General features: G+C 40.8%; 1 protein-coding gene across 6 annotated transcripts in view; it reads left to right on the plus strand.

The window, feature by feature from the left end:
* Positions 1–25,247, plus strand: part of TTBK1 (tau tubulin kinase 1) — a 103,283-nt gene that overhangs the window by 35,763 nt on the left and 42,273 nt on the right. For 4 of the 6 annotated variants that reach the window (XM_086871672.1, XM_086871697.1, XM_086871681.1 and 1 more), the window contains 5 exons: positions 1,542–1,682; positions 2,954–3,058; positions 17,671–17,736; positions 19,218–19,310; positions 19,995–20,120. In XM_086871672.1, the coding sequence (XP_086727798.1) occupies positions 1,542–1,682; positions 2,954–3,058; positions 17,671–17,736; positions 19,218–19,310; positions 19,995–20,120 (531 nt within the window). Of the gene's footprint in view, positions 1–1,541; positions 1,683–2,953; positions 3,059–10,471; positions 10,585–13,560; positions 13,642–17,670; positions 17,737–19,217; positions 19,311–19,994; positions 20,121–25,247 lie in introns of those variants that run through there. The other 2 variants (XM_023923005.2, XM_086871695.1) reach the window with 2 other exon arrangements.

The raw sequence follows: 25,247 nt of genomic DNA on the forward strand, positions 1-25,247 counted from the left end.
TGGGGATACTTACAGCACATTTCAGTGTTCAGCCCTGAAAAAAATGAGCCTTGCTTTCCATGTTGCAATTGGATAAGAGAGCTGGTGTTCAAGGAACAGCTTTAGAGTGGAAAGCAAGATCTGTTGTCAATTCAGTAATTTGGATGTTTCAGAACAGCAATGACAAATCTGTGCTGCCTCTAGTAAAGTGTCACAGAACTTCAAGAAGATAAGCACTAGAGGGGTAGTTTAGTTTGACTTTGCTCATGTTAAGGAGCAAACCTGGGTGGACTGCTGTGGCTTGACTGTATCTATGAGCTGGCTTTTATCAGGTGTAATTCTTCAAAGGTCCAGAACCTGAAGTGAAACATGGCTCAAAACAATTTGAGAGACTTGTCATATGCTACATGAGCCAGCTGACACCTTAATGTCTGCAAATAACTTGTGAACTGGAAATGAGTGAATGAAGAGATGGCATTGGGAGCATTTGGAGAGCAATCTGTTTTCTCCTAGACTGTTTGGAATCTTTTATATATTTGCTGTTGGGAATTTTGCTTGAATGTATGTGGACTTTTATTACAAGCATATGTCTTCTGTAGATGCTAGATGTCTTCTATATATGTCTTTACAGAAACAGAATCAAGAGATTCTAAAGCATAGTAATGAACAGCATGTCCTATAGCTTTTGTTCTTTGAGAATATTCTCTGAAACAGCAGGCTCTTGTTCCTCATGTTTTTAATGAGTTGGTAAATGCATTAGTTCTGTGGGTTAGAAGAGCACTCTGCCGTGGAATACAATCATTTTAGTAGCTTCTCTTTACAAAGTTAAAGAGGTACAGACAAAAGTGAGATGACAGACATCAAAGAACACTGGGATTTTTCTTGCATTTATTCTGTCTTTTTTTCCTTTTTCTTTCCTAATTGTTTTTATTTTCATGCATAGCTGGTAGCCCTTTTGTTTTTCCTCAGAAATTTAATAAACTGGAGGTAAATTAGCAATTTGTTTTGATAAGTATTAAGTCAGCAAAAAAATCCTCCTCTCCTGATTTTGGGTATGATTCTTTTGACAGACAACTTTCCCCATTGTGGTGTTGCCACAATAATGCTGGCTTGAGCTTGAACCCAGACAGTGTGTGCTAGGAATTTTCTGATGAAACTGCAGCATCATGACCTGCTTATCGAATTTGTACTGCTTTAATCTTTAGGAGGCTCAGAGAGCAAGCAGAGGTTGTTCTTAAATCAGCTTCTGTATGGTCTGGGTTTAACAGTAAGGAGATGCTGATCTCTACAGTCTGGGGCACTGCTGTCCATGCCGTGCCTAATGCACAAATAGTGACCAGCTGACTTCCCAAGATAACAATCTGGTATCTTCTTATCATCAAGTGCATCACTTAAAAGCTAAAATTAACTACTGGAAGATCATATACAAGAAATAAAGCAGACATGAGGTGAGCATCTCTCCAAGTAGCATATCTGCTTTTTGGGGGTTGCATATTAGAACTGACAGCTGTGAAAGGCTTTGCTTTCCTGTGATGGTTTAAGTGTTTTATTGACTGTTTCAGGGCCGAAATCTTGCAGATCTCAGAAGGAGTCAGCCTCGGGGGACTTTTACACTGAGCACGACGCTGCGATTGGGCAAACAGATTCTGGAATCAATAGAAGCCATTCACTCTGTGGGATTCCTGCATCGTGACATTAAGCCTGTATGTTGTTTTGGAAATTTTCCTTTTGGTTTTATGTCTATCTGTTCTTCTTGAGTCAATAAAGATAGTCTGAGTATGGGCAGGTCTCAGCAGATACTTTTAGGCTTCCTTGCACACTCCCACTCTCTGATATGTTGGCTATTTTCTATAGGTACAGAATAGTAATATAGTATTGTCCTTAAGTGCATAGCAAACCAGCTTTTATTGGCAGAGGTTGCTCCATGGTGGGTTGGTAGCTGTCAGTCATACTTGTACCAGTCAAGATCCCATGATGAAGGAGTCTAGTTCTGAATGGTCCTTTGGAGTCCAGCCAATTAGCACTGTAAAAGTTGTTCAGAAAGGAAGTCTTGTTCTGTGACACATCACTTGAATAAATGCTAATTCATGTATTTGACTTAGCTAACTCATGCTCTTAATCCTGTATGAGTGATTGCCAGAAGAACTGGAGCACAGTTACCAGTGTCAGAAAGGCAGTCACATTGTTGGTCATCTGCCTAGGCAAAGCACAATAATTCCAAGTCTCATTGTAGAAGCCAGTCTTCCTCCTACTGTTCTTCACTTCTTGACCTGAAAAGTTGTTACTATGCCATACCTGAGACCAACTTCCTTCTAGCCAACTCGTTTGCTCTTTTTAAAATTAGCTGCTTTTGTCTGACTGGATTCAGCTGAAAACCAGTCACTGATGTGATTGGCTACAAATCCTTAAGCAGCCACCCGTTATGGTAAAGGATAGAACTTTAAGATTGAGGTTAAAAAAAGGAGCTGCTCCATTGTCTTGTTATTGGTTTACATATTAAGAACCAAGCCTGGTGGTTTCTATATGCCTGAATATTCAGATAGATTTAGGCAATGCAATGCAGTAAATGGAGACCCTGGGAGTTAGGGCAGAATAATTCATGCTAGCAGCTGAACCATGAACAGAAGTATTTGTCTACCAGAACTCCAGCCTGTTATGCAAGTCATGGAGCTCTCACTGCAGAACAAGTGATGTTAAATGTATCTCTTCCTCAGAGAAGCAGAAATTTAGCTAAGCTAATGTGAATTTTAGCAATTTTGGACAAACTCCGCAGTCTCTTGTCTGCAAAGTGAACTTCTTACCAAGACAGTAGTTCTCTAATCATGATGCTTAAGGTGCATCTTAAAATTAATCTCCTTGACTTGTTTCCACCAGAGGCATGTGGAGCTACATGATGAAGTTTTGCTAACAAATGGCCACTTCTATCCAAGCTGCTGGCATCAGTTTGACTTCTTTTCTTTCCTTCTTTGTCCAGTCCAACTTTGCCATGGGCCGCTTACCTTCAACATACAGGAAGTGCTACATGTTAGACTTTGGTCTGGCCCGCCAGTACACCAACACTACTGGGGAAGTTCGACCAGTAAGTACCTTTCAAGGAGTTTTTTTCCACTTCTGCCACTGATTAGGAATGGAAAGGTTTTGTGGTTCTGTTTGTTTCGTTGTGTTGTGCGTGGTCATTGAATTGGACTGCATTTTCTGCAAGGTGAGAAGCAGCAACTGACTTCAGCTGAGTTGGGGATCTAAAAAGGGATGATAGATTTTGTCTTAAAAGATGTGTGGCTTTTTTTTTTTTCTTTTATTTCTTTCAGGATAATTGTGTTTTCCACAGGCTTGCAATACTTACTGAGTACAATATGGACTAACAAAGAGGTTGAGCCCCTTGCTGGCCATGTAACTTCTGTAGCCCCAGGCAACTGGTCTGGTTCAGTTCTCTGCAGGGAAACAGACTGGTGTATTCTTAAAGCTTTTTATGAAAAAGTGTACTAGAAGTCAGAAGCTGACCTGATCTCTGAGGCTGAGCTTACTGTGAGCTGCAACCTGTAATGCTGTTCTCACCCTTCCTGGCTTTGGTTTTATGTCTACTGCCCCATCCAGATTTCCTAGCAGGGATATTTCAGTGTGCCTGCCTAGAGGGAAGGTAAGGGCAGGGGGGCATGACTTGTGCCATGTAATATGGGTTTTATCTTCAGTTCTTTTACCAGCATGGTGTTATCTGGGGTCACTCATAAGGATGTGTAAAGCTTCAGATATTCTAGGATCTGTCAGAGAATTCCTAGATTTATTTCAGAACACAGTGCAAGCAGACAGTGCTCATACAGTATTTCTGTTTATCACCCTAAGCTTTTGATCTGCATACCTTTTCCACCTGCAATATAATTGTTGTTCTGGAAAATCCTGATAATGTGCTAGCTAAATACAGAGCCTCTGTAGTGCAGGGTATGGTTGGAGAGTGGGAAGAAAGCAAAGGCCAGTGAGCAGATTTTGTATCTTCAGTAGACGAATATAGCTGGGGATTTTTTTAAATTTTTTTTCTTTCATAAGTCTTTTTAGTTTGGTTTTTTTTTTTTTTTCCCTGTAGTTGGGAGAAGCTCCAAAGGTTGTGCCTGCATCTTATTCTTAGAAAAAAAAAATTACAGACTACTGGACTCCCTTGTCAATGCTTTTTAGTTTGACAATAACCCTTCTCCATATTGCCCTTTACAAAATGTAGCCCCACTCCTTTCCTCTTTCTGCCATCAGAATTCAAGTCCATTACAGATTGAAACTGGCATTTGATTTTCTGCAAAATTTCTTCATTTCTTAATGAAGTAATTATTTGTCTGTATTTCAAGTCCCATTATTTGAACACTGTTCTTTCTTTACTATTAAAGAAATTAATTTTTCCAAATGACTCTTCTTTTGAATCTTCTATTTTGTTCCTTTCTCACCATAATTTAAAATTACTTTTAGTTTGCTCCTGGGCCCTGTTTTTTAGAAACAGCTCTACATCCAGCCTTTTCCAGGAAAAGATTCTTCAACTTTGTCTTGCAAGCTGTGTCTTGCTTGGGTTGGTGTGGGTGAGGGGGGGCTTTGTTAGAGAGCAGGGCTCTTAGAAGATTGATCTTCATTCTGGTCAGTCTGGTGGTTCATTGCTTGCTTGCCACAGATGGGTCTCACAGAAGGATGAATGATATACGATCTTTTCATAAAAAGATACATGCCATCCCCAGAGTGGAGTGTACTTTCCTGAAAGTGATGAAAAGTCTCCATTCATTTGGAAGGTAGGAGGATCATACAGGGCAAAGTCTCATGTGCCTAGTGTACCTATTCTCCCACGCCGCGCTTCAGGCTGTTAGGCTTTTTGACAGAAATGATGCAGCAAAAAACCACATAAATATTGATGTCAATGCCTTTTAACATTATACAATAATCAGTGGGCTGTTTGGTCCTTTTGTGTCCCTGCTGCCTGATACCACTTTGAGTCCCATGTATCAGACCAAGGGATTTGCTGAAGAAGCACAGTGTGATTGCTGCCCAAGTAATGCCCTGAGGATTAGGAAGGAGATGGAGGTGAAGGCAAGAGAAATGAGACATTTTTTTGTGTTTGGGGTTTTTTTAATAAGAACTTTATCACTTGTTTTACTGAAGAGATTGTTTCAAGCCAGGAAGGTAAATTATTTTTTCTCCATTCTCTTTCCATTCATTTATCCATGAAGAATATATTTTTGAAATTTATAACATAATCATCCTGAGCCTAGTATTTCTTTGGTTTGGTTCTGAGGTATGATACACAAGATAGGTGAGGGAAGGAGCTCACTCTATTTTTTTGGAAGCATGTCTGAATTTTGCTTTCAGCGATACTCAATTTTTTAACTGAAGTTTTCTGCTCATGTAGGTTCTCTGTGGTTTCCTACAGTTTCAGAAGCATTGTCATACTTTATGAATAATACCATAAAAGTATCAGCTGTTTTCATATTCTCTGAAATTCAGAGCCACAATCTTATTTATCACCTTTTCAGAAAACTCTGAATGACTTTCTAATACAGATAATGAGCCAGGTCTTTAGGGTGCTGTGGATTTGTTGGGTTTTTGGGTTTTTTTTTTAACTTACCTCTTGCCTCTGACTTTCTAGAGATTGATTGAAACTTTGAAGTTTGTTTCTATTCTGCATAATCTTCATTGGGCATTATTTTTCTCCATCCTCAGCTGTCACCACTCTGGTTTCCCAGGCCTTCTTTCAAGGACTATCCCAGCAGCTTTTACATAGGGAGATGTTACTGTCCTAAGCCTTTGATGAGTGTTACAGATTTTGCTTCTATGTCTCTATGGAGGATGGCTGCTTGACAGTGCAGCTCAATAGCTGAGCATTTGTAGAATTATGGTCCACTTGATGGAACTAATTCCAGATTTATTCAGAATCTGAATTTATCTTGTGCTTCTAGGAAAACAAAACTGATCTCCCTGATGTGGGATGCTAATATTAGCACAAATGCTAGTCCTTGGAGAAAAGCTATTGTGGCACAGATTTGCTTTCATAGGAATGGTTTCACCCCTCTACTGCTTGCCCATTGCCACGTGTTACAAAGTTTTCTGGGCAAGAGTCTGTAGGAACTTACATTGCTCTATAAAGACAGAAGATGGTTGGGGCCAGAAAGTGTGTAAGGAAGCATCAGCAACCTTTCTTCCCTCTACTGGCAATCAGCTGTTCACAACAGTTTCATAATTTGATATTTCTTTGTGGGTTGTAGAATCAGGCTTTGATAGTTACTCGTTTGGACAGGCAGAGCAGATGTGCATTGGTCATGTAGCCATGTGGTGTCTGTGGTGTGCTGGGAGCTGCTTAGGGCCTGGCTGAAAGCTCTTACTTTGGCTACCAGCAGCATTTCTGCCATTTGGATCACAGCCAACATCCTGGCTAGCAAGGGGGACTCTGGCTATTATGATAAACAGGATAGACTGCTAGTGGACAAAAAATAATTTATATTTTCAGTGTGTTTTGTTTTCAAACACTTGCAAGGACAAGTTCCTGAACAAGGAACAGCCAGACAGCTTGCCAGAACTGCTAGAGGAGATGCTGATTTCTTACTGCTCCTTCCTGCCTCTGTAAGCTACTCTCTTTCTCCTGTTTAAAAGGTGGTAAATTCAGGTTAAGATCTGTCATCTGTTCATTCAGCAAGGTATGTTTGACCTGAAATTTTTCATTCCTTAAGGGGTACTACTGTCAGTGATAAATTCACAAAGTATTCCTGGTTCATTAAGCTTAGTAACATCTTTTGGTGCTCAAGACTTAAGTTTTCTGACAAAAGACAGTGGAAAAATTACTTAGTTACAGTTAACAGGGCCTTCTGCAGGGCTCTGAGTCTCCCAATTCCTTTTCTAGGGAATATAGCTTAACTTTGTGCACAGCCATAAAGCTTAAATGAGAGAGATTTCAATATGCCTGCTCCTATTCTACCTGTGGCTTAAATACATGGTGTTTGTGATATTCTGCTTGACAGTATTCTGTTGTCAAGTGAGAGTCCTGTAGGAGAGGAAGATTTTGAACCTGAGACTTCCAAACTTTGGGTGAGTGATCTAATGCTGGAGAGAAGAATCACGCAGAGATTGACAGAATGGGTAAAGTTGGAAGGGACCACAGTTGGGCATCTGATCCAGCCTTCCTGCTCAAACAAGGTCATCCCAGAGCACATGGCACAGGATTACATCCAGATGGTTCTTGGCTATCCCCGGTGAAGGAGACTCCACAACCACTCTGGGCAATCTGTCCTAGTGCTCGGGCACTGCACAGGAAAGTTGTTCCTCATCATTCCTGAGCCTCAGTTCCTGCCCGTTGCCTCTTGTCCCTTTGCCCGGCACCGCCGAGCAGAGCCTGGTCCATCCTGGGGCCCCTCCCTGCAGACACTGACAGACATTGATGAGGTTCCCTCTCAGTGTCTCTTCTCCAGGCTGAACAGGCCCAGCTCCCTCAGCCTCTCCTCAGAACTGAGGTGCTCCAGTCCCGTCATCATCTTTGTCACCCTCTGCTGGACCCTCTCCAGGAGCTCCGTGTCTCTCTTGCCCTGAGGATGCCAGAGCTGGACACAGCACTCCAGACTGGCCTCACCAGTGCTCAGTAGAGGGGCAGGATCATCTTCCTGGACCTGCTGGCAAGGAATGCTTGCTGACCTGGATGCTCTTCTTAATGCACCCCAAGGTACCCTTGGCCTTCTTGGCTATAAGGACACTGCTGGTTCATGGACAGTGAAGACTTTGCAAAGTCTTTGCAAAGATGCTCTTGCCATTGTGTCAAATGGGTCCCTTCTTCCACCAATAGTTCTTTTTCCTCAGAAGGACCTGTGGTCATAGAAGCCAAAGCCCTGTCTTTGACAGCTTGGCATTGACTTGCACAATGCATCTGCTGCTGCCTAAGCTTCTCCCTGGCAGGATTTAGGAGAGCACCCAGACCCCCATGCCTCGAGGTCTGTAGTCACTCTTAGAATATTCAAGGTCACCGCTTGAAAACCAGGCACTTCTAGTGTTCCCATGAATGAGCTTCAAGTGTTAATAGTCAAATGGCCACATAAACTTGGCAATCTGTCCTTATTTTCCCATATCCAGGTTCCAAACAAGCCACAAAGCTTTTGAGACATCGAGTTAGGTCAGTGGATGGGGACATTTATTTCCTGAAGGAAGGAATCTTCAGTGACCATCGCTCACCTTTGCTTCCTTTTACAGACATTTGATTCAGGCTCAGGTAGCTCCCCTGGCAGGGTTTTGTTCCTCTTTACCAGTTCCCACAATACTTAATCTATTCTGCATACAGATCTGCAGATCTGTATGTGGGGCAGGAGCCTCCCTTCTGTTGCCAGCTTTCCCTTTTCTTGGGAATATCCATCAGTTACTCCTTGAGCATTACCACTAGCTGTACGCTTGCATCGCAGGGTTCTTGCTTTTTCCCTTACAGAGGCTCTGTGAAGATTCTGTTGATCTTGTTCATGTGGGGAACCAGGCTCCGTGGCCCATCACCACCATTACTGCAGGCCCAGTGAGGCCCACGCTGTCCTGAGCAAAGTTCCTGGGCTCCCTCACACCCTTGCATTGTTAAGTGCTGTCACAGCTGCTACAGCTCTCTTAGTTATCAGTCTACTGTGCTGTTTATAAATGCCATAAAGAGAGGGGGAAAATTAAATCAAAACTTTCATGCTTTTCATGCCAAAGTTTTTGTTTAACATTAAAAACCAGCCTCACAGTTAAACTTTGATATAAAGGAAATCATGTTGTGAATTTGACTGATTTCAAAACTCTTTGTTTATTGCCTCTTTAAAGGATAACTATAGTTGACACCACTCAAATGAGAGAGAGAGCAGCATATTTTGCAGTGCAATTTCTTGTAGTGTGGACCTTTTGAGAGGCTGATGTTTTTAAAAACTCAGGTGTTGGTGGACTAGCTATGTGGACTAGCTTGTCCTTGCCTGTATGCACAAATGCTGCAGAGAAAACTGTTGGTGATGTGCTACTTTCCCTTAGAAAAGCTGTGTAGACTTTTCCTAATTAGAAAGGTAGCTATCCCAGCTAGTTACATTTTTGCTGATTTTGTTCTTTAGGAGAGTGTCAAATTTTCATTCTGTTGTGTGGGGCCTGAACCAATGCTATGCCTTTTAAAAATCAGTATTGCACATGCCAGGTGAAACAATGCATCTGCCCAGCTTCCTGTGACCCACCTATAGGATATCCAGAATCATCTCCTTTAGGACAGGAGACAGGTTACCTGAGATGAATAGAGCCAGTGATGCAATTGTTACAGTCCATATGGAATAGGATGATGAAAAGTACACCACCTTTTTAGTGCCTTTGTACAAATCTAGATGAGGTAACAGTTAATGATGCATAAAATGCCACCCGTCCAGTTTCAAGGGAGGTGTTGCAGATGTAAGCAGTGTTCAGAAGACAGTAATGACAAACTTGGGTGAAGAGGAATTGAAGCGATTGTGATTATAACATGCACAAGAAGATGAACTAAAGGTATTTATTAAATCTGTAAAATACTAGTTAATAAGTGCTTGCAGTTACAGGGGGTACTCTTCTGAGAAACAAGTCCAGATTTTTCTTCTCGATTTTCTCCCCTTCCCTTATTTCCTCACACCTAAAAAGTCCATTTTGTGGAGAATCCAAGGACTTTTTGTAACAAATTTGATATTACAGGATGCAGTGATCTTTTTTTAGAGATTTAACTGTTATTTACCTTGAATGCAACCTTTTGCTGTAGTTCAGATAGAGACATGAGCAGTTTTATTCACTGTGACATCCTGGTTGTACAACCCACCTTTGCCATGCAGCAGTGTCAGTAGTCAGTGCTAAGACAATAGAACTAAGCAACTGAGGAATAAACTGAGAAAATTTTGGGTTTTTTTAAATATGTAGAATTCTCTTATTTAGAATGTGTACAAGTCAAATTTTTCATCTTGCATTAGTTTTTATAGCAGAGAGCTGGACTAGCAGAATCTGTTTGATATGGAGAGCTAAGGTTGAGAAGAAAACGTGAACTTGAAGGGGAACATGAACATAAACATTGTTATGCAGATGATGAACAACATATGCTTGTGTAATGGAGGTGTTCTGAGTCATGAAGGTCTTCTGTGCTAATGTAAGTCAGGTTTTGGACAAGAACTCCTTGCTCACTGCTCGGCTCTGCCTGTTTTGTCACGTGCAGTACAGAGAGCATTGTGCCTTTCCTCTGTCCGTGGTACCCTGACTTCGGAAACTTATTCCCTGTGGGGAATATCCACAAATATTAATTGAAAGTATTCAAGGGTTTAGCAGCTTGGTCTTAATTATTTATTTGAAAATAGAGGCTATGTTTTTCCTGAAGCCTCTCTCCCGTTGCAGGATATGACAGTGGACTGTTCTGCTCAGCAAGCGTTTTATTTTAGCATAGTCAGCTGCAGCCCATTGATTAGATCTCGATCTCCTTGTGGCTCAGACTGCACTGCAGTAGTTTGCAGTGCCTTGCTGGAGAGACTGCACATGCACGAGGGAGGCTCTGGGAGTCAGTGGGCACAGGGATGATGGTGTAGGCAGGACAGTGCACAGCCTGTGCAGAAGAGCGTGAGGAAGGCTGAAGAAATGTGTCAGCTAATTGACAAAAAGGTACTTATTTTCCAAATGTCTGTGCATAGTGTTAAAAATAAACTTTGTTGCAGTGAGCAAGGTACTAGAAGAAGAGATGATGGCATGTTTTTCTACTAAATCGTTTTCCCCCCACTGGAAAATGAGCTATAAAATAACACAGAGGACAGGAACTTCTACATCCTAATACTCCAGATATTTAGACATAGAAGCCCAGTAGCTTTATACTTGCTTTGTACTTGAAATACATGTAAATCTGTAGTATTATGTAAGGAATGAACATTTTGGAGTAGAATAACAGATTTCTGGAGCTGTATTACTAGATTAGCTTGGGAGGGAACATAATTTTTGTCTTAAACTTTGTATTGTAAAAAGGTAATCACAGGAAAGGCTGAAAACACAGCATGGTCACATTTGTTCAGAGATGAAGAAAAGGAAAAAGAATGGACCTAGGTATTAAAAACATTGCACATTTAGTATATTTAGTATAAATGCAATTTCACTGGGAATGGGTTAGTTATAAAACAGCCATGAAAATTACATTAAGGTTCTCATTGTTACTTTCATTGCTGGAGTAGAAAATTGGACTTGAGAAGGGATATTATGTTCTGATTTAAAACATCACAGTTACAGAAATCCAAGGCTGTTGAAATTAAATATATGAAAAGCAGACCAGGTGATGAATTTGAAACTCTCTTAGCAGGCAGGGAATCTGGTATCTTGCTACATGTGGCTGTTTCTCTGCTTTCCTCACTGTAAAGCCTGGGGTCAATGAGGGTGACCTCAGATCGTCTACACCAGGTTATTGTTGGTTTTATTTTACACAGCAGCTGCTAAAGGGGTGAGGGAAAAGGAAGGAAATTCAGGCTCAGATTTTATGTATACCTGCAGGGGACTGAGATTCCATTTTCCATCTCTGAGTGCTTTTACTACCAAGCTGCAGGGGGGTATACATTACATCTAAATGTGCCATTCCTTCTGGTTGATGCTATTCCACTTGAAGCTCTGATTATTCTTCCCACTGGAAAACGGAGGGAGTAATATAAAACTCTTACTGTGGCTGGTGATGAGGGAACAGAGCCTTTGCTCCCTAGGCAAGTGAATGTTGGATTCGAGTTGGATTTCAGGTCAGATCTCTCCTCAGTCAGGTAAGTGCATTTGCTGCCAGGTCATACCCTTCGTCCCTCTTGGTAATAATAATTCATGTATTCCATGCAAGAGGTATCCTTTCCAATGTGTATGTTCTTAAACTTGCATCTCAAAGCGCCCTGTGGCTTAGGGACAAGAGTGTACTCTGGAAGGAGGGAGGTGTGGTTTTCATGTCTGTTCAGAGGGTGGGGAGGTTTGAACTTCAGTGTGCTGCATCTCAGTGATTGTCACAGCTGCCTTTTGTCTTCTTCCTTTTGAGAGAAAGTAATCATCATCTCCATCTGGTTCCAGGGAAGCATTTTGAGCTCTAAATCCCAAAGGAGATGTGATTCCAAAACATTTCCATTTCAATAGTTCCCATGGTTTGTTTCAGTAGATGAAAACTTACCTTTCTTACTCTATTCTTTCTGTGGGGATATTCTGTGTGCTGCTTGTTGCCTTATGGGACCTTGCATGTTAGAAACAAGTGCAGCTCTGAGGCCAAAGCCCTCTTGTTAAAATCCTGATAACTGAATAATAGGATTACAACTGAAATAAGCTTTTGACTAAAAAAAAAATATTCATTCTTTGTTTTTACTGTGAGAAAGACATTCTCATCTTCAGCACAACTTCAGGTGCAGGAATCATGTGATGCATGCTATTTAGAATGACAAAATATCTTGGTCTTTAATGATGTTAAATTCATTTGAAGTTTTGAACTCTCCTAAAGTAGCAATGATGGCGTTTTAACTCAACTGCTTTGTGTCTTTTGATTTGGAAAGAATAGCAGGAGACTTAAATAGCTTTCTCAAAACTAAATTTCATGCAAAATTTATGGAATTCTTAGGATTTGCACATTTTTAGGAAAGCGGAATAGTGAGACTCAAATAAGAAGCTCCATTGTGTGGATTGCTTTTGATTACTTGATTTCTATTGGAATAAGTATCCCTCAGTCAAGGATTTCCTCAGGTCACTGAATTGAGTTTTAAAGTTATATAATATATTATAATATTAATTCTTGCCTCTGATGAGGATGTCCCTCAGATTTCTCTACTGTGCCATTCACAGATACAATGACTTCTCGTGTGACCTAAAGGCAGCACTGAGTTTCATCCTGCTGTCTCCCAAACCACCATTCTGTATCCCCCCCCAGACAGTGGAACACGGCAGCAGTCACCAGGGAAAGGGAAACATGCCTGAAGTTGGCAGCTGTGAGACCTGTAAAGTTGGCAAGCCACTGTTTGTATGGAGATTGATTGTAAGAAAGCAAGTGGTTGCAGAAAAAAAAACAAGTATCTTGGGTGAGAACCCATAACAGTTCAAATAGGAAAGGGGACATTGCTGTTGATTGTTAGAAACTTACATGCTAATGTTAGAACTTGATCTGGATGAAAAGGGCAAGAGATGAGGGAGCAAATCCCCTTGTGAGCAATTAGATCAATTTGGTTAGGGGAGGAAGGGAGGTGTACACATCATGTAATTGTAGGAAGGAAAATCACAGTAGAAGTGTACAGGTGACCTATGGTAAGGCTGTCTGCATGGCTGCTTTCAGCTTTGTTTTTGCAGTTATTAGGTGTGATATGCAGGCAAGGAAAGGTTCTCCCTAGAGGGCCCCCTCTCACCACTTACAGAACACTCACAAATCACACAGGCTCACGCAAGGCTTCGGGTCTTTTGTGTCTAAATGAAAGCACAGAATGGGCCAACAGCACTGGGAAGGGTGATGGGAGATGGCAACAGCTAAACAAGACATAGGTTTCTGTTGGGATACAATATTGAATGTTTTTTTAATTCATTTCTGTTCAATTTTTTTCTCATTTTGTTGTTTTTTTTATCATGTTTTTCTTTGGGTTTCTCTCTGTTTTACAGTTCTTTTGGGCTCTTCTTTTGAGGCTGTGTTTGATGCGTTGGCTTCCCATCCGCTGCTCGTAACCATCTCTGCTATGAGTTGTGAGTGAGCCATCACCATGCTTCTGGGTTTTCATTTTGGTTTGTGCTTTTGTTATATATGGAAGTCCAAATTACACCTGGTTTTCTTTTTTCCCTCATGATCTGTTTGTTTTTCAGCAGGATCACGACAGCTACCTAAATGTGATGCAAAGGCCTAGAACACTTGGGATTCTGCCTAAGGGGCTGGCAGATATTTGGGTGGTGCCAGACTGATTTTGTCAATTCTGTGGTTTCAGAGGCAAGGGAAGGGGATTTTTCTCATCTTACTTTTCTGTCTCCAGCTTCTTCTATTCATTTCTGACTCCCCATGGGCATAAAATATGATGCAGTTATCAATGATTCTACAAAATGCTGCTGTTTAGATTAAAAAGTCAAAACACATATAAGAGGTGTGGATTTTGTCCCCGCCAGAAGAGGTGGAGAGGCATATCCCTACATCTCTCTCATAAACCTGTCTGAAGAAGCAGAAGGTTCAGAGAGGTCACAGGAATACTTCCTTTTAGTTCAATTAAAGCTTTCTTTCACTTTTCCTTCTTACCACAACCTTTCCAACAAGTCATTTCTATCAAGGATACGTCTCAAATGCTTTCTATGATCTGTGGCGTCTCCTCTCTCATTACCACCTTCTCTTCAAACTGTGCTTTTTTTTTTTCATGTTCTTACTGCTGAAAGTCCTTTTCCTGATTCCAGGAGAGACAGGTTAATATCCTAGGTGACAGCATGCCTGCCAGGGGCAAAGGTGGTGTATCTCATGAGGTGTCTGCACAGGCTTCCAGAAACCTGGGGAGGAGCCAATGGTCATGGTCAAAAGAAACAGCAGGAGGAAAATACTGGCATCCAAATACAAGTATTTAGGAAGGCAGCTGGAAACTGGGACATACAAAATATCCAGTTTCCTTTTGCCAGTGAGGTAAAAGAAATAATTTTAATCTCTGTGAATGAACATGGTGTGAGGAACAGGGATTCACATTAATGAGGAAATATGAGCACTCCTCAATTAAAAGGAAAGTGTGCAGGAAAGACAGACTTCATGTGAATCATGAGGGAGACACTGTTGGCACTTGAAATACAAATGATCCTGAGTGTTTGAACTGGAGAATGATTGGTATATAAGAGCACAGTTTGGAAAATGCATCCACTTCATACAGGATTTTGTTACCTAGTTCTGTGTCTGCCTGGGAGGTGTGCTAATGCAGTGAGAAGAACATAGACTATAGGTTTTGCTCTGTGGTAGTGATCTAACACATTCTCCCAAGCTGAAACTCATTTTAAACCAAACTTCTAAAACAATGCAGCACTGTGTAGTAAAGTACTTCAGCTTTGTGGTAGACACAGTATCAGTGAAACATTATAACATTTTTTGTAATAATACTGATGTGTAAAAAAAAGTCATCTATGGTTTAAAATTGTGTTTCAACTTGATAGCTTATTATATATTCATCATTTTGGTGACTCAGATCAGTTGGATTATATATGACTCCATAGTCTGAAGCTCTTAACTGTTGCAATTTCAATTCCGTGTCAACTGTGGGCAACAAGGATGCTTTAGCCAGGCTCTTTTCCACTGCTGGTCAGTGCAGTGATGGGATGAAGTTTATTAACTGGAAGAAATTAAATGTGTAAAGAAATCATCTGGAAAACTAATGTTTATGAATTCAGAAGAGAAGTCAATAATAGCTGGGTCTGCAGTATGTGCTACAGCAAATGCTCAGGGAGGAGCTGTTTTGATGGAAAACAAGGTATCTCCACAGCCTGGGAAATACTTGATTGCAGTGAGCAATTCCTTGTGACTGGCAGGGCAGGAAAATATGGGTAAAAGAGGTACAACCTTTATGAGCAAAAGATACTATTACACAGTCAGCATCTGCCTGTTTTGTTCAAAGGACTCTAAAGGTCTTGTCAAAGCAATTGAAAAGTCTTGCTCAGTTGTAGTAGTCTCCCTTCCCTGAGGTCCCATGTGAGAGAGGAGTGGAGGTTGAACCCTCTGGGTTCAGGTGTGGGACTGTTCAGGAGCAGCCAGTCTTGTTGGCTGTGGGACAGATGCATGGTTAAAGGCCTGCACCAAAAGCTAGGCTTTGCTTTGCTTCTGAGAGAGAAGAGGTTAGCAACCAATGCTTGCAAACTGCCTGGCATGGGTTTCAGAACAGATCTAAGTTCTGAAGTCTAAAGACTGCACAGATAGCCTGTCTGCCAAAAATAGTAAGTATTGATCTAAAACAATTTTTAGAGACATTGCTGACATACTGAAGCCAACACACTTGGCACTTGTTTCAGTACTTGCATGGACTGCAAAAATTGAATAACTTTTGTTCTGAAAACATTACAGGTTACATGTTAGAATTGGTCATAATACACCCTTGTGGCTCATGAAAAGTATCCAAACACGCTATCCTCCATCCATAATGGAAAAGAGGAATGTCTTCTTTCTCTTGAATGTGTAGAGCAAATTTATGTTGATGGCTGTATTCCAGTGGCCAGTATTCTGCTTTTCAGGATCTCATATCAGTGAATTCTCTGGAATTCCGAAAAATATTTTGCAGTCATTTGTCAGTGGGAATCCTGAATTGCATAGTTCTGAAAGCAATGAGGTACATGATCACAAATAAAATATCTACTGTTACCTGCTGCTAAATAATAGCTCAAGCTGGTGTACTCCAAAATGCTGGATTAAGTGCAGGGGATATGTATGTGGGTTCTCTTTGGGGAGTATTTGATTAGCATAAAAGAGTTGTAAGATAGACTTGCAGCTTTTTTTTGCTTAGAATCATTATAACTTAAGAGCTGCATTGCACACCATGCAGGTGTGCATATGTTACCTGGTGTTGGTGAACTTGTTAAAAAAAACATTGAAATTTTATTCTTTCTGAGAATATCAAAATTCAGAGTAACTTCCCTGTACCCAAGAGGAAGCAACTGAATTGTGCATATTTAAAGTGACAAAAGAGTGCCCTAGAATAAAAGTACAGAGTTTTAGGCCTAGTTCTGAAAGTGCAAGCACAGCTTAAAGAACAAACCTGAATCCACTGACCTCTGTGGGACAAGTTACTCTATTAACTTGTTATTAATATGCTCGATTTTCTTCTGGAATACAATCTTCATTTTGAACATGTTTAGTTCTTTGCCCAAGCTTAGCCTTATGATGGAAGAAGTCTGGGCCTGAACTTGATTTACCACAAGAATTTTGAAAGTGCTGCTGTTAAGTCTCGTTAACTCTGGTGCTTCTAGTTCTACTGAGAGAATTTGGTGGATGTCATTATTTAAATGCAAGTTTTTTCAGAATGACATCTGCATTAAGTGAACTCACATGGTCTAATGTTCTTGTGGAGGCAGCAGTAGAAAGAGTTGGAACAGTTGCTCAGCCCCCAAAGCAGAGAAAGCCTCCAGATGGGACAAATAAGTCACAGGAGGACTGCCTTTCCACACCCACTGTATCAAGCCTTTAATTCCCAAAGACATGAAAAGGAGAATCAGGGAAAGGGAAAGAGAAAAATAAAGATAGGATATACTGGGAAGAATCTGGAAAAAAGCAAGAGCTCTGAAAGTCGGAGGTTCATAATTTGTTGAAGTCTTACAGAAGGTGCTGAGCAGCAGTGTCAGCAAACGTTTGTGATCATCTGTCAGAGGAGGTGATCCCCATTTCCATTCTGACCTGGCCTCCTTCAGGCTTTACTTGGCCCACGTTAGTCATGACTCAGATATGCACTTCTTTACTAGCTTTTCCCTTGACCTGGAGTTTAAAAAGGAAAATCTAATCTTGATTAATGTTCTTATCTCTATGCCTGGACTATTGCTGTTCTAACATAGCACTTTGTAACCACCTTGCCTTCTCTGTAGAGTGAGCTTTCCTAGAAACGCAGAATCGGAGGATGCACTTTGTGTAGCTGCTAAAGCACAAGAAGGCAGTAAGAACCTTGTATTCCTTGGGTGCATACAAAACAGCAGTTTAGACAAGAAGTTCTCAGGAGTTGGCTGCACAGGGGATTCAGTCATCCACTCTGTTTCTGAGATACTTCTGTTGTCTCCCTCCAGCCTCGCAACGTTGCTGGTTTCCGAGGAACCGTCCGCTATGCCTCCGTGAATGCACACAAAAACAGGGTGAGTATTTTGGAGTTTTGAGGAGTTACCAGTAAGATAATTCCCCCTCAGAAACCTGTTTCCAGGAGCAAAGGAGCAAGAGGTGTGAGTTCTGGTTTATTATCTACAGAAGCTAGTATATCAGAAGATTTCCATTAGGTAGTTAAGGCTTTTCACTGTAAAATCAAAATTATGCTTCAGTTGTAGGGTCCTCTCTAGTTGGCAGACTTTACAATTTTAATTATTGTATTACCAGACACTTTTTAAGGGCAAAAGTAAGCCACACTGAAGGGGAAATATGGTTAAGTGCCAGGCTGCTTTCTGCTAGATTCTAGCAGAACTTGGCCAGGAATTACCAAGTTCCAGGCCCCCAAATCCATTCTTCATCTGTAATTTTTAATATCAACATCATGCCATCAGAAGAGCCACTTGGTGAAAGCTAGGGCTTTTTTCCTGGAAAGAACCATTATTTACATAGTGTCTGGTCTGTTTCATTGTAAATGCCTCTAGAAGGCTCATCTAACATTCTTCTTAAAACACTCCTCTCTCCTATTTCAGTAGTGTTCCAGGAGACAGTAAACAGTAAGTTTGGACAATACTCTCAGGTACAGGGTGTGATTCTTAGGGTGTCCTGCACAGGCCCAGGAGCTGGACTCAGTGATCCTGATGGGTCACTTCCAACTCAGCATCTTCTGTGGTTCTGAGTTCTGCATTTCTGCTGCTAAGTACCTGCCAGATGGAAACTATCAGCCCTCCTGCATTACCTCCAGATTTCTGGCCTTACTTGGGATGAGATGGTAGGATTACCTGTGACATATGAAGAAATGTCAAGTTTTTTTAGGGAAGGAGGAAATTATTGTCTACAAAAGGCAGAAAATGTGATGTGGAGAGGGCAGCTGAATGCCATCGTGCCATTCTTTCTGTTTCTTGAGAGACACAGAGAAACCTGAGGTATAATTTTTGCAACAGCTGAATAGGCCCAGCTGTAACTGGCATCAACTGAATGTATATTTAGACACAAAAATTGCTGTATAATGCAGGCTATTTTGAGAAATCATATCCTAGACATTGGGAGTTGAGCACCGAAAATGAATTCATGTGCTTTGACAATTTCAGCCTTTATGCCCATGTTTCCATTTCCCATTCACTAACCCAGGAGGAGAGTTGAATGTGGAAATGTTATAAATCTGTAAATTGTTGTAGTGCATGATGGTGAGTCTTTTGCAAAAACCCTTGAGCAAATTTGCACTATATTTAGGCTTAAAAATATTAATAAAAAATGTGTTCTATATACAGATTGGGTTTTTTCTTAATTTAGGTTATTCCATGTTCCATTAGTAAATATGTATCTTTAGCCTGTAATTTGGCTTCTTTAATCATTAACTGGGAAGTATGGCTTCTCTTCCTGCTCTTTAAAATGAGGTAGCTCATCTGGAGAGTACACCTGGACCCCTCAGCAATGTGGAACTTAGCTCCTCAGTCTTGGTCTCTCTTTTCTCCAGGAGATGGGTAGACATGATGATCTGTGGTCCCTCTTTTACATGTTGGTGGAGTTTGCCGTTGGTCAGCTTCCATGGAGAAAGATCAAAGATAAGGTAGGAAAATTGGTGTCTTAAGAGAGGGTGCTACATTTTAATTATTATGACTCTTTATTATTCCTTCTGCAGCTCAGTGCAGCGTTTTTTCTGGAGTCAAGCCAGAGTCTCCTTTTGATCAGATCTTGCTGCAAGATGCTAACCTGCTTTTGTGTGTTCTGATACACAGGGTGGGCTTCTCTTATTTGGAGTAATTAGACATTTTTATGTACATTTTTAATCATAATTGATCAAGTGGCTTTTACTTTTTTCTTGCAAAGTAAGCAGAACAAGTGGAAAGACTGAGCTGTCCTTTGGCCAATAAAAAGAGCCTTTAGAAAGCAGAAGGGTAACACCTTGCTGTGTCAAACAAGCCAAATGGGATTTGAAATCAGAAAGTTAAACAGAATAAAGATAAGTGTTCATGTTATCTTGGATATATACTTCGTGATAAAGAATAAAATCCCTGGAAAGAAGTAGGTTGCCTGTGCAGCAAGCTTCTGACTCAGGATTCCCCTTTGACCTACTCCTGTAGTGCTCAACCTTCTTGTGACTTGGACAGCAAACATGAGAAGTGTGTAGACACTGTGCTGGGTCTAGGAAGAGTCTGTGTTCCAGGAATGATAAGTCTTTGTAAATGTGAAGCAATGGAAGAGATACTTGGCTCTGAAAATTTTTTGTTTGTTTGTTTTGTTTTTTTTCCAGGAGCAGGTTGGCATGATAAAAGAAAAGTATGAACACAGAATGCTGCTAAAACACATGCCTTCAGAGTTCCACCTTTTCCTGGATCACATTGCAAGCCTAGACTACTTCACCAAGCCTGACTATCAGGTGGGAGCCTATATTTGTTACCAGTGTGATACATGGCACTCTAGATTGGCATTTAGGTTTTTTAACATTTCCATGGATGTGTTTATATCTGGCTGAGGAATACCTTTCCTAGTACTAGGAGAAACAGTCTGGACTATACATTTCTTCAAAACCTCAAAAGTTTCTTCATCTTCTTCCACCATCTGTTTAAAATAATCCTGGACTCCACACCAGATAGTTCCTCCCAGACAACACAGTGTTTCTAGCTTTCATTAAGACACAAAAATTTTGAGGTGCTCCAAATGTGACAGAATTTTGGCACAGCATGCCAAGGTCTAAGAGCCTATAGTGACAGTTCAACTGTGCACACTAACCCCTTTGATTTCTTGCAGATTCATATAGGCCTTGGTCATTATTATCTCTTTCTTTAATATTCATCTAACATAGAGTTTTTCCTCCCATTCAGTATTTGCTATCAGCCTATATGTGAGTAACTTAGACTAACACAACAGAACTGAAGCAACTTGATTCTGTGTTGCTTTTTTTTATCACAGTGGTTTCCTCTGTACATTAAAGACAGAGTGATGGAAACAACATTTTAAAAGCAGAGCTGTGCAGTCTTATCTGAGTGCCTGCTCCTGTTGATAGTGCATCAAATGAGTGGGAAAGTGGTAGGAGGATCTTCCAACAAGCTCTCTCCAACAGTGTCTTTGTGGTTTAGCTATGTACATGTTGTAACATAGCAACCACAATTTTTTTAAAAATTAAAAGGAAAAGAAAAGGCAAATACTTTCTGGATAGTGGAGTGGAAAAATAATATTTGCCACTAAGACGGAGAGCTACAGAGGGATGGAAGTGTACTGACGAGATGCAGAGGAAGCTGGAATTTTTATTGTCTTGGAGTAGAGAAGTCAAAAAGGGGGTCTGATTGCTGTGTTTCACTGCCTCAAGGACAGTTGTGGGGAGAGTAGAGGCAGCAGGGGAAATTGTGACTAAATCCAGGGGGGATGGAAAATTCAGAGTGTGGGTTCTTATATATGAAACAGGTACTTAGAAAATATATGGAATTTCCATCCTTGGGGATTTCCAAAGATTGGCTGGATGACAAATATGATCTGCCTTTTAATTAGCTCTGCTTTGAGCAGATGGTTGGATTAGAGATTTCCAAAGCTGCTTTTGAACCTACATGCTCCTATATTCTATTCCAATTTAAAATGTGTCCTAATGGTACCAAAAAGCCACCCTTGAGACTGAAATGGAAGATGTTTCCAGACAGAATTCAAGCAGTACAAATCACAAACAGCTCTTTCACAGTAGGACATTTGACTGAAGCTGTGAATTGCCTTATTGACTTCAGTTTCTTGCAGGTACAGCTTGAGCAAGAAGTCTCCTGAAGGGAACTCCCCACAAAAGTCTGGCATCTGCAGCTTGCCACCTAACACTGACTCTTCTAGCTTGACTTGGAGACCTATTCCAGCAAATTCTCCAAGCATCTCAGCTTCAGAGATGTCTTTATGTTGATTTATCTGGATGCATTACCCTGAAACATTAAAAACTATACCAGCGGCCATTTGAATTTGTCAGCAGTATCAGACCCACAGAGAAAGAAAGGAAGTTGGGAAAGTGTGTTTACTAATATGTAAAGCCATGGTTTATTTAAAAATCTTAATTGAATTTGAAGTTTTAGGTTCTCCTAAACACATGTCATGCCACGTGGCAATTTTACACAGTTCTGGGCCCCTGAGATGATGTCTCCAAGAGAGACATACCAGACTGTAACCAGAGACTAAGGGTGACCAGAGATCACTACTCTCTGATGGATGACACAAGTTTACCTAAGAAGAGGACAGTAAAATGATTGTAGAACAAAATAGACTTGAGCTGTCAGCTGATGGATCTTATACCCTGTGTTTTTGTACTTCTTGGGCTCATGGCCTCAGATGTCAGATCTGTCCCTTTAATGGATCGCTGTCAGTTTTGTTTCATGGTTAGGATCAAACTTTCAGCACTTTCACAGCAGGAGGATGTAGGTGTTAGAGCAGCATTTTGGGGTCTTCTGACTCATTTGACAGCAAGAGGCATGCCTCTTCCCTGGAAAAGTGCAGATAGGATGTAGTAGAAAATATTTTGCATACTTTTGCATACTACACTTGCATATAGTCCAGCTGGTAGAGTAGTTTCAGGTATGGTTGGAGAGATGGCTGGTTTCCCTCCCAAAGATCTTTTTGCAGTGAGTATCAGAAAAGAGATAGTGATCTTTGCTCCTGGAATATTATAGAAATTTAAGTGCCTTTGCCTGGGAATCCATCCTATTCCCTCAGATAGGGCATTGTGTATTGCATTTCACTCAAGGAAAAATGATCACATTGGCTGTTGTTATATAAGAGAATGGCTGTCCCATACACATCCTGAGCAGGTGTGGGAAGGTAAGTTTCCTATATGGACAACTTCCTTTAGATTCAGTCAATACAAAATATTGACAGAGCAATTGGGAAAGACTCCTTGGGAACAACCAGTGCTGGTTTGAGTTTTCTCATGGTGACCAAGTGTGGTGGTAAAAGAAAAAGCCACACAGGTTCAGAAAAGGACCACGCAATAATTGAAACAAGTAGAATATAATAATCATAATTGTAATTAAGGGAAAAAAAAAAAAAAGATAAAAATAAAACCCAAGAAAAGCAAGTGATGCAAAATGCAATTGCCGATGCCCAGCCAGTCCCCAGGCAGCAATTGGTCCTTTCCAGCCAGCTTCCCCAGTTTATATACTGGGCATGACACTCTATGATATGGAATATCCCTTTGACCAGCTTGGGTCAGCTGTCTCAGCTGTGCTCCCTCTCAGCTTCTGGTGCAGCTCCCCACCAGCAGAGCATGGGACACTGAAAAAGCCCTTGAATGAGAGTAGGCACAATTGAGCAAAAGCCAAAACATCAGCGTGTTATCAACACTGTTCTCATCCTAAATGCAAAACACAGCACTACACCAGCTATTGAGAATAAAATAAATTCTATTCCAGTTGAAAACATCAAATTATTAGATCTCTTCCATCATAGTCCTACTGTTTCCCCCCTAGAATTTCTTGTATGACTTACGAACACAAATCAGGAGAATTTCCTTATCAAAAGGGGACCTCTGACACTGAAGAGGTGTGCCTGATATTTATTCTTAAATACTGTGTTGTAGATTACAGTGCAGATTTAAAACTTGAGCAAGAACAATTTGCTATGCCCGAAGCTTCTGCTGAAAGATTGCATCTTCCTAGATAAGTCCCAAAGAATTCATGGCTTGAGTGCCTGGACAATCCATAACTGTTTTGGTACCTTTTATATGGAAAATTTCAGGATTGATTGTGATTCCTTTCTTGAGCCTTGGCCAGGAGAAGGTATTTGACAAGATGTATCGTGACAGCTTAGTAGGTAATTTGTGCCCCATTGGCTGCTTCTCTCTCGTTCTCTGGGCCATCAGCCCAAAACATGGCATGCACATAATGTGCAATTAAGCTTTATGTCCTCATGGGCAGTAACATCTTTAATAGAGAAATATATTGCACCTCTTCCTTATCCCACTAGTGGTTTTGATACTCAGAGTTGGAATTGCACATTGTCTTGTCCAGAAGAAGGAAACTCAACATGGGAGGCTTGCAGTGACTGTGGAAACTCTTCTGAGTCTTAAAATTCTGTCTGCAGGCAGAGGATCCCTAGACAGGATCCAGTAACTTTTTGCATGGCTTTACAGGAGCAGTGTTGTGTGCAGTTTTCCATTCTTCTTCTCTCCTTGTAAAGCTTTGACCTTTCATCAGAAGTATAAAGGTTTCAGAGAAAGCTGAGAAGACTCGGTAAATCCATTAAATAGCTTGAGAATAATGGCAGATGAGGACACCTGTATCCTTCAGCCATGAAAAAAGACCCTACAGGGAGTACAGTAAAGGGCTGAAAAATTCCTAATGGCCTGCAAAGAGTTACAGAATCAGTTATAGCAGAAAGTAACAAAAGTTGTTTTGACTGAGTGGTCCTTGAAGGAATGCTTAGAATAAGGCAGCTGAACATCTAATTTTATCATGTGGCTTCTTCAGACTGCTTTCAGTGTCAAAAGAATGGAAGGTGGCAGAAGCACTAGCAATTTTTAAATAGCTTCAGAAGATACTGCTCCCTAATACTGACATGTCCATCACAAAGAATCAAAAGCTGTGATAAGACGGGGATTACTGGACAGATGGGTGAAGATGATCTAATGAACAGAAGCCAATATGGCTTTTATAAGGGCATCTGTCTACAAATGTGTGGAGTTCTTGCAAGATGTCTTTGAGTTTGTGAGGATTTAATTTCTAAAAGATACTTGACAGTAATAATTTCCAAAGTAGCAGTCAGAAAACAAGCAATCCTAAGAATTTCCTGTGCCTTGGTCTGACTGACAGCCAGCTCTGGAAATTCTGTTAATCAAATGTTGCATTACCACAGGAGTGTGGACCTGATTCTAGGGTTCTGGGTCACGAAATGGAGGAAAAATATGGCTCATCTGAAAGCTGCAAATAGGCATTTTGCTGCAGTTTGGTGGGAGGTAGTAGGAAATGGCAGGCTTTCTTGTCCTTCTGATCATGCTGATAAACAGAAGTGGAATATAATTGCAAATAGGATGTTTGCTCATGCTAAATTTTATTCATAACTTAGCATTGATGCAATAGCGTAAGCTGAATGTATTTGCTATCACATTGTCTCTCCCTGTAGAGGAGAACTGACAGGCTGAATCCTGTCAGTTCTGCATTTTTTAGCTAAATAATTTTATTAGAAATGTAGGACCTCACAGCTCTGTTGGCCTACAGCATCCAGTTTCCTTTTGACAGCAGAACATCAGATTTTTCTGCTAATGCATTGGTGCATGGAGAACTGTTGACAGTAGTTTTATTCTCTCCTAGAGGATGCCAGTTCTTAGAAAAGCAACAAGCATAAAGCACATCAACATGAACATTTCTACCTGCCATCTTAAAAAGAAAATTGTATACCCATTTTAGAATTTTATTTGTTTAGGCAGCCAAGTGTGTCAGGCCACATTGTGTATATTAGCCACAAAGTGGGGCTCCTGACTAAGCCATATTTGAGCCAGACACTGCAATGAGTCTGCATCCTAGGACTGCCTTTTCCTGTTCTGTTT

Source organism: Cyanistes caeruleus, chromosome 2 (genome assembly GCF_971803275.1).
Source record: "Cyanistes caeruleus chromosome 2, bCyaCae1.hap1.1, whole genome shotgun sequence".
Taxonomy (NCBI): domain Eukaryota; kingdom Metazoa; phylum Chordata; class Aves; order Passeriformes; family Paridae; genus Cyanistes; species Cyanistes caeruleus.